This window comes from Equus caballus, chromosome 15, assembly GCF_041296265.1.
Source record: "Equus caballus isolate H_3958 breed thoroughbred chromosome 15, TB-T2T, whole genome shotgun sequence".
In the NCBI taxonomy this organism is placed as follows: domain Eukaryota; kingdom Metazoa; phylum Chordata; class Mammalia; order Perissodactyla; family Equidae; genus Equus; species Equus caballus.
In genome coordinates this window covers 105,978,895-105,992,417 of record NC_091698.1, presented here as the reverse complement: position 1 = coordinate 105,992,417, position 13,523 = coordinate 105,978,895, and the positions used below count along the sequence as shown (strand labels likewise).

The 13,523-nt window shown below is 54.6% G+C and overlaps 1 protein-coding gene and 1 long non-coding RNA gene across 2 annotated transcripts in view; one reads left to right on the top strand and one right to left on the bottom strand.

Annotated features, from left to right (window-relative positions):
• The window catches only part of TPO (thyroid peroxidase), a 70,821-nt gene that overhangs the window by 31,875 nt on the left and 25,423 nt on the right, over positions 1-13,523 (top strand). The window contains exons 9-13 of the mRNA XM_070236806.1: positions 2,639-2,897; positions 4,123-4,293; positions 7,715-7,952; positions 9,650-9,858; positions 11,651-11,821. Of these exons, the coding sequence (XP_070092907.1) occupies positions 2,639-2,897; positions 4,123-4,293; positions 7,715-7,952; positions 9,650-9,858; positions 11,651-11,821 (1,048 nt within the window). The remainder of the gene's footprint in view (positions 1-2,638; positions 2,898-4,122; positions 4,294-7,714; positions 7,953-9,649; positions 9,859-11,650; positions 11,822-13,523) is intronic.
• LOC138917948 (uncharacterized) lies at positions 5,779-12,932 on the bottom strand. The gene is made up of 2 exons (XR_011426643.1): positions 12,389-12,932; positions 5,779-11,809 (listed from the first exon to the last, which is right to left on the bottom strand). It is a non-coding gene; the product is annotated as an uncharacterized lncRNA (long non-coding RNA).

Genomic DNA, 13,523 nt, shown 5'->3' with positions numbered 1-13,523 from the left:
CCTGCTGAGAAGAGAGGTTCCGAGTGAGGGGCACATTTGGCTGAGTCAGTGCTTCCCAAATACCCATTCACAATGACTGCGGTGCAGGCCTCTGCTCCTGGTCCTCCCGGCCGGCTCCCTCCATCCCCACTCCTTGCCATCCTTCCTCCGTGCTGGCCACGAAGGCGAGCAGAGGTCCAGATGCCCAAGCCCATGGTCTCCGCGAGAACTGGCAGGGAACCAGAAGGTCTGGACGAGGATGGACAAGCCAGACGGAGGTCGCCCTCAGGAGATGGAGATCCAAGAGGCGCCAGGAGAGGAAGGAAACCTCCCCACACACCCAGGAAGACGAGGCAGGAGACACAGGGACTTGATGATGGTGTTCCAGCCTCCTGTGACCAAGCACGGAAACAGCGGAGGGGTTTTCAGAAGAATTGCTGTGGAAATTCCCAAGAGCTGCTCGTGAGTCGAACGTTTAAGGCCCTGTCGATCAGAACAAAGGGCACTGCTGCCCTGCCCTGGGGAGCACTGCGGGCATTCGAGCACCATCGCTCACAGCTGCATCTCAGACCAGACCCCGAGAAAGCAGCGAAGAGGGGATGTCGGGCAAGGTCACACACTGAGGATGCCCGGGATCCGGGAACCGCCGGGTCGTGCTCTGTAGGAGCAGCTGCTTTGGGAGGAGAGGAGCCACCTCAGCCTGTATCAGCAGGTGCCCTCAGGATCCCGCTGCCGCCCTCTGGGACCCCAGGTCAAACGCAGGTCAAGGAGAAGGGAAGAGGTGCCATTGAAACAGTTTACCTGAATCTGAAGTCTCCCGTCCACAGGCCAGAACTCGCTCCCCAGCCCCGAGTTTGTTACTCCCGTGAAGTAACAAATCCTGCGTTCAGAAAACGCATCATCGTTTGGAAGCAATATATTGCTACAAGTACACGAATGCTGTTTGTTCTCTTTTAAACATTCTGAGAAGGTTAACAGCTTACCTTCTTAAACCCATAAGCCAAATATAAGACCCTTCTATTCAAGGATAGAATCCTAGAATCCTATTGGTTTATACCTCATTAAATGCAATTTATTCACCAAAATAATCTCTTTAAATACCAAAACAACTTGACTGATTTTCAGAGCTGAAAGAAATACTGTTAAACCTGAAAGCAGACCCTTGTACGTAATTCTCCTGGGACCACGAGTGACCTAGAAATCACAAGGCACCATCATTTACCGTCGGCACGGTCCTTCGTCTGCGTGCTCCTTTGACCTAATCCTGGCGAAAGCTCTGGAATCACGTGTTATTGCTGACACAGAGGAGCTGCTCGATGTCGATTCCCTGCAGAGGGTCATTCCGTGCCCGGGTCCGAGGCCCCCTTTGTGCCCGCCCCCTGGGTCCTCCCTGCGAGGAGCCACCTGGGCCACCAGCAGCCCATCATCATCCTGGAATTCAGCCCTGAATTAGCCTGTTAATGCACCTCCTGAAGATCCATAAAAAAATGCCCTTTCTGAGAAGCTCAGTTTAAGGCCTTTAATTTGGGGCCAGAAACTGTGTACGCGAGAGCTGGTCAGATCTGCAAGGGGTGCCGAGCCTTTCTCGCTTCACCATCTGATCACAGATGACGTGATCCGCATTCCCTGTACGGTGTCTGTCCTCTCAGGTCAGACGATGCAATGCGTCCTCACAGGGTGGGACAAAAACTGGGAATTCAGACTCACCTGTAAGACCCACGGCGCAAGTTCAGTGCCTGCCGAAACCCCCAATGCCCTTTACCGCCTGTGTCTGTGGCTCCGCCAAAGGACCAAGGAGTGGTTGATGGAGACAATGCAGAAAGGAGCAAGAAGGAACGAGACAGGGGTCTGAGTCCCTGCTTTAATCGTAACCTATGAGAGCCATCAGATTGTTCTGTAACCTTTAGCTTGTGTATTATTTCCCTTAAACCTGGGGGGCAGGAGCGTCGGACCTGCGTGATCTGCTGTATAATATGCACGTTGACTGCATATTCTATCTGTATGTGACGCTGCATAACCTGTCCAACATACAGGAGAACGCATCTTTTTTATTCTCACAAAAACTCTATGAAAGAGGCTTTTCCAGACAAGGACACAGGCTCAGAAAGGGTGAACGACCCTCCCGGAGTCACACAGCTAAGAAGCAGGGTTAGAGGATCAGAGCTCATGTGGGTCTAAATCCTGAGCTCTGGGGCCAGGATTCCCCAAAGCGACTAGATTTCTGACTTTCGCTTCAGGTTCAGGTGTCACCGGAATGTCTCAGATGGAGCGGAATCAAGGGAGGAGATGGTTTGGTTGAGAAGGCTTACATGTTTCTGAAAGGAGACAGCAGCTGGCAGCCCCCGCGTTAGTGCTCTGGGTCCCCCAAGTTTGTCTGCGCTGTCCTGCTCTGGGCTGCCCCGGCAGGCATTTGGGGGCGTCTCTGACATGCCCTGCCCAGCCCCATACATGCGGAGGCCTGCGAGGGCTTTATCAGGAACGGTTGTGCTGCTGTACCTGCTCACCAGCTCACCTGTTCCCTTTCCTGGATGCCACACCCCTCCTGGGACGGCCTTGAACCCCCAGAGATGCGGGGGGAAGCGCCTTCTTCCTGTCACCCCGGCCGTAGCTGAGTCTGGACCCCTTTGCTCAGCAGCCCGCCTGTCTCCTCTCTCCACAGATCATCACCATGCGGGACTACGTGCCCCGAATCCTGGGCCCCGAGGCCTTCGGGCGGCTCGTGGGCCCCTACGAGGGCTACGACCCCGCCGTGGACCCCACGGTGTCCAACGTGTTCTCCACGGCCGCCTTCCGCTTCGGTCACGCTACGGTCCACCCGCTGGTGCGGCGGCTGGACGCGCGCTTCCAGGAGCACCCGGCGCTGCCCAGGCTGCCGCTGCATGACGCCTTCTTCAGGCCCTGGAGGCTCCTCCGGGAAGGTGCGCCCGGCCGGCTTTCCTCCCGCCCTGCCCGGCCCCAGCGCTCTGCCCTGCCCCTGGGGGTGGGTGAGCGCTGCCCAGCCGTCCGTGTCTACAGAGAAAATAGGTGTATTCACAGCTGTTTAAAGGGCTAAGCCATTCCTCAAAGACGCCTTCTCTCAGGTTCCTGAGGTTCTTCAGATTTCCCGGGAGAAGCTGTCCAGGTGCAGGTCCCCCTCCAGCCCTTAGTTCAAACTACTCCGGCGGAGACCGCCTTTGCACCTGCAGGCTGTGTTGGTGCTGTTTTTATCACGGAACGTTCTGTTTGTTCTAACCGTGCATGTCGTGTGCAGCCATGCAGGGCTAGGGTTAACGGCTGGGTTTCCTGGGGGAAGCGTTTGGAAAAGCCACGTGGATTCCCAGGTGACTTCGGAAGGGTTATTTCCACTCCCCTCAGTGCTGTCTCTGGTCCGTCCTGAAGCTTCTAAGCTGCCTCCGAAGGTGCGCTGGCTGCAGGCAGACGTGCGGGGGGGCAGGGGCAGGGGGACAGTGGGAGGAGCCACTGCACATGCAATTGCTCCCACACCGCTTCACGCAGAGCTTGTGGGAGAGAGGCCAGGGGTCAGCCAGGGTCCCCAGAGACCCGGCATGGATGGTGCCCAGGCCGCCCCAGGGCCCAGCACATCGCAGTCTCTGGGCTGTGCAGTTGGGGCACCATGAGACGGAACAGGGCCGAGAAAAGACGCAGACTCCCTGTGAGTGGGGGTGGCAGGGAGCAGGGGGTCTCCTTTCCATATGGGATCTTATGGGCAGGGCTGGGCTTTTGGAGGTGGCAGGAGTGGAGTCCCTGGGCACGCTGACTGCTCCCTCGGCCAGGCCACGTCTGCCTGTGCCTGTTGTAGATTAGAATTCAGCAAATTCTTCCTTTGACCGTGACATTTCTGCTGCTAAAAAACAAAACACAGAACTTCAGGAACTGACGGGGTCCGTCTCTGGGTCCCTTTGACACAGAGGCCCGATCTCCACGCACCATAGGGTTGGTCCTCGGGGGCATCCAGGCGGGTGCTCACCCACCCACAGGGCTCAGCCTAAGAGCGCTTGGAAAACTCTGGAATCACACAGGTGAACTTCTGAACTGAAGACAGGCATTTGTCAGGAGCCAGCATAGTTTATGGTCCGAGCTGCAATTCTGTTTCTCCAGAACTCCTCAGAGAAATCTCGTTCCCTCTCCCATGGTGTTTTGCAGGTGGCTTGGACCCCGTCGTGAGGGGCCTTCTCGCGAGACCAGCCAAGCTGCAGGTGCAGGACCAGCTGATGAACCAGGAGCTGACCGAGAGGCTCTTCGTGCTGGCGAACTCGGGCACCCTGGATCTGGCGTCCCTCAACCTGCAGAGGGGCCGGGACCATGGCCTGCCAGGTCTGCCACCGGCCGGGGCCCCTTTCCAATGATCGCCTCCCGCGTCTGCTGTGGGCCCTGCCAGATGAGCGCCCTGTTCTTTGAGAGGCTGATCTGAAGTAAAACGAGCCTGCAAATCTATTGCAACTTCTAAGAACCGGGCTTTTAAAGACCTGCTCTAGTTTGTGGGACTGAAGAGGCCCTTCAGCTGTCCTTAGACAACAGAAGCATGCAGAGGGCCCGGAGGCTCCCGGCAGGGAGGGAGCCGAGGCGTTTAGAAAGAGCATGTCCCAGAAGAGAGAGGCCGAGTCTCCTGGGCAGATAAGGGCGAGTCTCCTCTGGCTCCCTGGGGCAGGCCTTTGCAGCACAGCACACACGCACGGGGAGGTCGGAATGCCCGCTCTGCTCCCTGTCTCTCCCTCTCATACTGTCCTCGGGCCAGCAGACGTCATTCTGTGGCCTTCAGGCTGTCTCTAACCAGCTGGTCCAATCTCCTGGACACTGGCGTGACCCTATCCTTGGGCCAGGCAGCTGCCCCTGTGTTCTCCCCATCCCCACGTTGTTCATGCCTACTTGGACCCCTAACCTCTGCCACCTGTCTCAATTCATATCGTTCTTCTCTGAGGCAACCCCTGACCCCCTGCCCACCATGGCCTTTCCACTTTGGGCTCCTGTGGTTCAGCTGTCTGGTTGACCTACCTGTCCGAGGCCTTAGCTACTTGCCACCCGGTTTCTGTGCACAGATCTGCTCTCCCTGCGTGCCCTGTGAGCTCCTCCAGGATGGGGACCACACCACAGATGTCTCTTTCTGCTGGCTTGAGTGCTTAGATGTGTGTTGGTGACTCTTCACAGACCTGTTGCCAGGAGCAAGTCCCTCTCTGCTCAGGCCCTCGCAAACCTGCTCTAAGGGCCTGCTCTAAACCTTTTATACGTATTAGCTATTTATATCCCCCCAAAGCCTTAGGAGGTTGAATTGTGATCACTTAAGAAAATTAAGGAGACTGAAGCATAAAGGGTTCAGGCATTGCCCCAATGCTCAGTTCTGGCAAGGGGGGAAAATTGGACACAACACGAAGGCCACAGACATAATGGACACTTAATCAGACCTGATTAGTTAGATCTGAGGCTAAATTAGACAATAAGCTTACTGAGTAATGCTCATTATCATGATGTGGTGATGAGCTCCACCATATTAGGGGGTCTTCTTTTGTTTTACTTTGGATCATAAAATATCCAACTTACATTCCCCAAAAGACGTTTTTTCCATCCCTTGCCCTCCTCTGTCTCGTGTAGACAGGGATGTCTGAAATTTGTATTCTTACCTTCCGCACTCTGGGGTCCTGTGTGCTCCAGCCCTGTTCCCTGATATCTACCACACTCCCAGACACTGCAGGTTTTCCCTCTGGAGTTGGAGAAGGAAGTAAATAGGTTTCTCTTAAAGCAAAAGGAAAGGGAAGTATCTTTCTAATTCCTTTTTTCCTATATAAAACTTAAAGGGCCAATCTCCCCAAGGTGCGGAAAGATTTTATTTTTTACCTTTTACCACTTAAATAAAGATAGTCTATATTACCACAGAAACATCCCCTCCTAACTTTAGAACTTTGGTTCACTTAATATTTTGGGTTTTGACTATCCTGCAGATAAATGCATTCTTTTAGCAGATATTCAGTGAAATCACTGCTGTGTTCCGCAAGCCCTGTGGCAGGCACTGGGAATATGTGTTAAATCAAACTTGGTGCTTCCATGCTATCAGTTACTGGATCATGGGAAATTTGGAGGATATGTTTGTGGTGGTTGGGCCTAAAATAGACTACATCATAGGCTCTGTGATGAAGAAGAAATACCAGTGGCGGTGCCAAGAGTGTCAAGATAAAAGCACCTCTAAGAGGGAGGCAGTGGGCCTCCCCGGTGTCTTTGACAGAGGCCTGGGGTGGCCCATGTGGAAACAGAATCACACGTCATAAGAGCCTGTGCACACGTGGCAGGTGTTGAACTGCAGCACAGCATCTTCTGGGGGAGCTCTGGGTAACCTACACCAGATGCAGCAGCACTCGGCTGGGGTACCAACCAGGCTGGCCATGCTCCAATGCGTGCGCAAAATGCACGCACACACTTGCCCCTCATGAAGTTAAGTCGGGGGTCCTGCCTTTTTAAAACATGACCCAACACATTTGACAGCAGTTTTTTAAAAGCTCAGATTTTAATCCTCACCAGTGTTTTCTTTCTTCAGTTCCTCTCTTCTTTCATCTAATTTATGTTGTTCCAAATTGTCCTCTGTAACTGGAAGGTTTCCCTCCCTTGGCTCAGCAAGTCTCTTTATCATTTACATTCCCCTCTGACTCTAACTGGAAAATATGTGATAATTTCTCCTATTTCGTCTGACCAGAAGCCTCAGCACGAGCCCCCAGGTCTCTGTCCCGTGGATGCCTCAGCATCCCTGAGAGAACCAGTCCGGTCCAGTCATAGATGCATTTCTTTGTGTGCCGTGTGCATGTGGCCTTTTGCTGAGCATCTACTATGCAAGAGGCACTGGGAATAAACCAAGACAGGGTCTCATGAAAGGAGCACAGATGGCGGGTGGATAAGTGAAGAGAAAACAACACAGAACCTTGACAAGCGTTCTGGTTAGACTCAGGACTGGTGCTAGGGACGAAGTTCATGTCACCTCACCTTGAAGAGGAAGGAAGGCTCTGAGGAGGTGACCCTAAGGGAAGATCAGTGGGATGAGGGCGTAGGTGTAAGGAGCTGGGTGGGTCTAAAAGGGCACAAGACGAGGAAAGAGCATCTCAGGGGATGGCAGTGGCTCAGCCCGGCTGGAGACAGGAGCCTCCACTCTGGGGCAGTGGGCACTGCAGGGTCAGAGGGGAAGGGAGGAGGAGAGATAGAAGAAGCCGGAGTTCATCAGGGACCAGATGCTGAGAGCACCCTGAAGCAGCAGGAGACAGGGAGAGACCCTCAATACAGGGTACAGCTGGTTGGACAAATAAAGATGCCCACGTGCGACCCTCTCCTGTGTGTGGGCAAGAGCATGAACAAGTGTGCTGCTTGTGTCCTCTCTGAGCTCTCACTGTCGTTAAGAAGATAAACTCTAAGTGACAGGTGAGGACCTGTCTCAGCTGCTCTGTCGAGACGGGAATTGAGGATGTGGGGTAAGGATGTGAATCCGCTCGGGGTCTTGCATTCGGCATTGCTGCTCTTCCCAGCTTGTTTATGAACAGATGCTCCAATAAGACCCTGAAGCCCCTGCTGAGATGTTCTCAAGTGTTGAACTCTGCGGGGCACAGGGTAATGGAGTGGCTTTCTCTGTGGCTGACGTTATGGGCAGGACTCCATGGCTGCAGCCACAACTTTCAATGGACCACAGGTCCATAATGAGGGAGACGGCATGAAAATCTGACCCCTGTGCAAGGAAGCCTGTCTGCGGCCTCTCTTCCCTCTGCAGGTTACAACGAGTGGAGAGAATTCTGCGGCTTGCCCCGGCTGGAGACCCGGGCCGACCTGAACACCGCCATTGCCAACAGGAGTATTGCTGACAGGATAATGGACTTGTACAAGCACCCTGACAACATTGATGTCTGGCTGGGCGGCTTAGCCGAAAACTTCCTCCCAAAGGCTCGAACAGGCCCCCTGTTTGCGTGCATCATTGGAAAGCAAATGAAGGCCCTGCGGGATGGTGACCGGTAGGTGTCTGTAATGGGTTGCTCCCGTGGGCTACGCAGAAGGCGGCGTTCTGCAGGGTTCACCTGGGCCCAGCCAGACCTGGCTTCCAGTCCTGGCTCCATGGCTCGGTACGCTGTGGCCCTGGGCAGGTTATTTCTCTCACAGTTTTCTCAGCCATAAAACTGGATTGACACAAAAGGAAATAAATTCAAAGCACAGAGCACGTTCTGGGCACTTAATGTGGGAGCCATCATTGGTTTGTCCGTGTCATCTACTCACACAGACAAGCAGGCATCATGTGAAGAGGAAATTGTGTGGCCCCCAAACTCCATCCACCTCTGGAATCCTCTGACCCCATCTGCCGAGACTGGGCAGCGGAGCCTGACTGAGCGGCTGAGACAAAGGCGCTGGAGCGTGCGGAGTGCAGCGGGCGCTTTGATTTGCACGCATGCACGCCGCCCTCCCCTTTCCAGCCCCAGACCTCCGGCCCCAGTGGAGCTTCCTTCGCAGCAGACAGTGGAGGGTCCAGCTCACTCGCGTGTACACAGTTTGCTCCCTTGTCAACGTGAACCTATAGCTTTGAACCTTGCACAGCAGAGCGAGTCGGAAAAGCGCCTGCTCCTGTGTGTGGCTCTGGGCTCCACGAGCTGCAGCCGGTGATGAAACAGGCATCTGGGGACAATGGAGACAGCAACGGGACTATGCCTTCTTTTCCTCCTTTAATATCGTTACACCTCCAGTTCTCTCTTTCTTTGTAATCATGTGCCTGGGTCAGGTGTTTTTCAAGAATATTCACATCCTTTCATTAACCACACCCTAAGCTTCCTGTCCTTCCTCTCTTACAACTTTAACCATCAGTTTCTGAGACGCGGCTTTTCACGTAGTTAAAGATACCTGAGGAGAAAGGACTCGAAGCCATCTCTCTTGGAACTGTATCTTTACCAAACATGTGTGGCGTGAGGTTTTCCGGGATGAGGAAACCACTGACTGAGAAGGTGGCATTTTGCTTGGCGTCTCCTCTGTGAGCATCACCACCACCATGGGCTCAGCTGGGAGGGCGCCTGCAGACACTGCGGACAGGCCCCTGGAGGGACGCGGGCGTTTGTCAGCCTGATTGCTCATAGCTGAGGGTCTGCCCAGGACAGAGACTGACAAGCTGACTGGCCCGTGACGAGGCCTCTTTCTCGCAGGGGAGGAAAGTGCTCCTGTGCAGGGGAGAGAGGAGTTATGTGATAGAGAGACAGGAATGCTCTGTGGCATTCAGGCCAGGAGCTACCCGGGCTTTGGCAATGAGTTTAGTATTTTGAGAGACAGGGATGACTATTTCTTAGTGTCTCAGTTTCCCCAGTGGCCACAGCCTGGAGGAAAAGACCAGGCACAGGGCCTCACCAGGCACAGGGCCTTCAGTGCAGACAGCAGCACTTCCACGAAAGCTGGACTTTGCTGTCATCATTCGCTTGTGAAAAACAGTAGTCCTCCCCAGGGAAAACCAACGCAGCAGGACGGTTGATGCATAATAAAGGGATGGTCTGTGGAGCCGCTCCCACTGGCGCTGGGCCTTCAGCCAGCCGCTGCCCGTCCACGCTGGCACCACCCCGCGCCCCCCCACCCCCGAAGCCTCACCCTGCACCGCGTTGGTGCAAAGCAACCGCAGGACAGGGCTTGGTGGGTGCGTGGCCGTGCTATGCCCACGCCCACCGCTGTCTCCTCTGTGCAGGTTCTGGTGGGAGAACAGCCACGTGTTCACCGAGGCTCAGAGGCGCGAGCTGGCGCGCCACTCCCTGTCTCGGGTCATCTGCGACAACACTGGCCTCACCCGCGTGCCCGCCGAAGCCTTCCGAGTCGGGACATTCCCCCAGGACTTCGAGTCGTGCGAGGACATCCCGGGCATGGACCTGGCCGTGTGGAGGGAGGCCCTTCCTCAAGGTAACTTTAAATAATGCTGAAGCGTGGGGACTTCGTCACGGGAAGGGTGACCTCTCAAGGGGCTGCTTTGAATGAGCACTGTTGGAGAAGACAGCACTGTGCCCTCTGCCTTGGGGACTGCTCACGTTCCGTGGATGCACCCTCCTCCACGGAGGAAGGAGCTGGCAGTCTGACAGAGTCCCCAGCCGGGCCCTCTCTGCAGAAAGACACTGGCCTGTGTGGCTGTGTGGGTGCCAAGCAAATGATTCCATCACAGCCTCAGCCTCGCACCGTGGCATCTGGGGCGCTCACGCTCGGTTGTGAGATCCGTCCTGTGCCCATAGGATGTAGCAGCAGCCCTGGCCACTCCCCGCTAGACTCCAGTAGCACCTGCTGACTTGTGACAACCAAAAATAAATGCAGAATCGCCTGCTGTCCCCTGGCGGGAGGGCAGAATCGCCACGGGTCCAGAAGCAGTGGACTCGGTAACATGTTTTCAACATCAACAGAGTGGCCAACATGTGGCTGTGGGAAGGGGGCTCTGGGAAGACTTAAGACTCACCAGGAACCCGAAGGTTATTCGGGATTTAGTTTAGCAAAGCAGAGATTTCCACGTTAATGTCACATGCAGCAAACTAGTCTTCGAATCAGTGACAGAGCCGAGACTTAACATGATCTCCTGACTTTGCTTTTCATACTACACACACCTTCACACGGGAGAGGTCAAGGTGCCTCTCCAGCCTCAGCCGTACTCGGCACGGATGACTCACTTGTCCTCTGTGGTCACGTGTGACGTCAGCGCTGTGTGCGCAGCAGCTGCTCCAAGCAGCAGCTTCACGTTGACTAACAGCTACGTCCCGTGTGACGGGCACTTTTCCAGTTTACGTGGAGGAGACACGTCCAACCCACCTTTATGGGGACCCCGCCACCTACCCGTTAGGGATGCAGGTGGGTGGGGGAGCAGAACAAACGCAGGAAGAGCCTTGGAGAGGCTGCTGCGTCTTCCCGGGAAGGGAAGAAGGTGACCTGGACCCCGGGGGATAGCAATGCAAGTTGTCAGAAGGCCCCGAGGGCAGAACTATTCTGAAGACAGACAGCCACTGTGGCAGGAGGTTGGCAGCTCCGTTGTGGACCCATGAAGTTTGAGCCGCCTGCTAGATGTTTAAGCAGAGGTGAGCGGAAGTCAGTTGGGTTTGGAAGAGTGGAAATCAAGGAAGAGGGTAAGAATTTGGGACTTATCTGTATACACCATCTGCAGAAATTGTATCTAAAGCCAAAAGAAGGAGGATGCACAGCAGTGAGTGCATCTGGAAAGCAGAAGCCCTCAGACAGTCCAGAGACTCGCTCAGGCTGGAGGGCCGGAGATGAAGACGCTGAGGAGGAGCTCGCGGAGAGACAGGAGGGGTTTCTAGGGCAGCCGGCTGCAGAGCGGCTGCACGGGGGCGTGATCAGCTCTGTAAAGTGCTGCTGGTGGTCTGAGTCAGAGGGGCCGGAAGCTGAGCGTTGCCTTCAGCCACGCAGGAGCCGTGCACGACCTTAGCAGAAGCAGTCACGTTGGAGTGGAGCCGGATCAGAGTTGATTTACGAGCGAATAAGAGGGAATCCGAGAAGGTGGCTTTGCTGGAGGCCGGCAGCTCCGCGGCGTGGGTGGAGGGGTCACACTGAGGGGCAGCGTGCTTTGTCCGTGCGCTCAAGAGAACGGCACGTGCTGAGGCGAAATCCTGGTGAGGCCCAGGAGGGGTGGGTGCCGTCCTCACAGTGGGTGGATGAAGAGCGCACGCGTCTGACCGTGTCTGCCTTCCGCCCTGTGCAGACGGCACGTGTGGCTCCCCAGAGGGAGTGGAGAACGGGGACTTCGTGCTCTGCGAGGAGTCTGGGAAACGTGTGCTGGTGTTTTCCTGTCGCCACGGATTTGAGCTTCAAGGCCAAGAGCAGATCACTTGCACTCCGCAAGGATGGGATTTCCAGCCGCCTGTGTGTAAAGGTTGGTCATTTAACAACTTTACCCCCAAATCCACGTTTTTCCTTTTTTTCTACAGATTTTTACATTTATTATTGTTGTATATCTCTCCCCTCATGCCATCTGCATTTTTCAATTAAGAATAAATGTTACTAGGGCTGGCCCCGTGGCCGAGTGGTTAAGTTGGGGAGCTCCACTGCAGGCGGCCCAGTGTTTCATTGGTTCGAATCCTGGGCGTGGACATGGCACTGCTCATCAAACCACGCTGAGGCAGCGTCCCACATGCCACGACTAGAAGGACCCACAACAAAGAATATACAACTATGTACTGGGGGGCTTTGGGGAGAAAAAGGAAAAAAATAAAATCTTTAAAAAAAGAAAAAGAATAAATGTCATTCACCAAAAGGTACCTCTCAGCAGAACTATTTTCCCAGGAACTGTTTTGGCCTGGAAACAGGTATTCTCTCCTTAGTCAACTGTGTTCCCAAGTGGACATCTTTCTACATAATGAGGCACCAAGACAGTCACATCGAACGTGCCCAGCAGGGTGACAGAGGCAGGGAAGAGAAGGAAAGGAAGTTAGCAACTCACAGAGGAGGTTGTCGCAGAGAGCTGGTAGAGCCAGTTTCCCCAGTGAAACAACACAGAAATGTTTCTACTGGAAGAATCATTGAACAGGAACCACCTCCGTGGCAGCTCCTTTCCAGGCCCATGTCCTCGGCCTCCCCAGGGCTGGGCCCCTTCCCACCTTCCTGGCATCCAGGGGTGGGCCTCTGCGCCTTCTAGCAGGGAGCACGAGAGCAGAAGTTGGGTGGCCTCCTTCGGCCGCGTTGTGAGAAGCTGCCTGAGCCACTGACTCTCCCTTTTCCTGATTGGAGGCGGGGAACAGGTGCTGGGAGCAGAGCTGCAAGGGAAGGGGCTGAGCCCCAGAATCGTGCCAGCAGAGCGGGACGTTCCCCGGGACTGTGCTGTGAAACAGAAGGAACCTCTATGCACAGTCCCCTGCAGCCTGGAGACGCGTTAGAGCAGCTCGTGGTACATGACTCACTCAGAAATGCCCACGATGAAACCTAAATGTGTGACGCCAGCTCTGTGGGCAGCTGGGAGCATGAGCACTCGTGCTACATGACGATGCTCAAACTCTCCAGCAGGCATTTGGAGACAGACGGATTGCCCACCAAGACTGTGCTCCTCAGAGAGGAGGTGGCATCAGGCACGGAGCCTCGTGTGGGCTACTTGCTACCTGCCACATTTGGCAAGCATTAGAGAAGAGAGAGACGAACAGATGAAAAATTTCTGGAGACCAATTGGTGGCAATAATGAATGTACTTAATGCCACTGAAATGTACAGTTAAAAATGGGTAAGAGGATAAATTTACATTATGCATATTTACCATAGCAACAGAAATTTCCATTTCAATTTTGAAAACCCGGAATGTTTTGTGCTGGAGAGGTTGCTGTGCCAGCTGCTCCTAGACCCTAAAGAGAGGAAGAAAAGACTGCAAGGCTGTCAGCACCAAGACCCCTGTGTCTGCTGTCAGATCAAGAGCCACAGCCTCAGCAAGGGTCAGCTCGCTGCCTTTGTGGAGAGAGAAAGGATCAGGAAGCAAAAAAGCAAAGCTGGCTTGAGAGCAACATCTGGGAGATGACTTGAGGACAGCTGACGGCACACGGAGCTGGTTGGAAGCAGATCAGAAGCCTGCTGGGTGTGAGGGAATTTATTGCC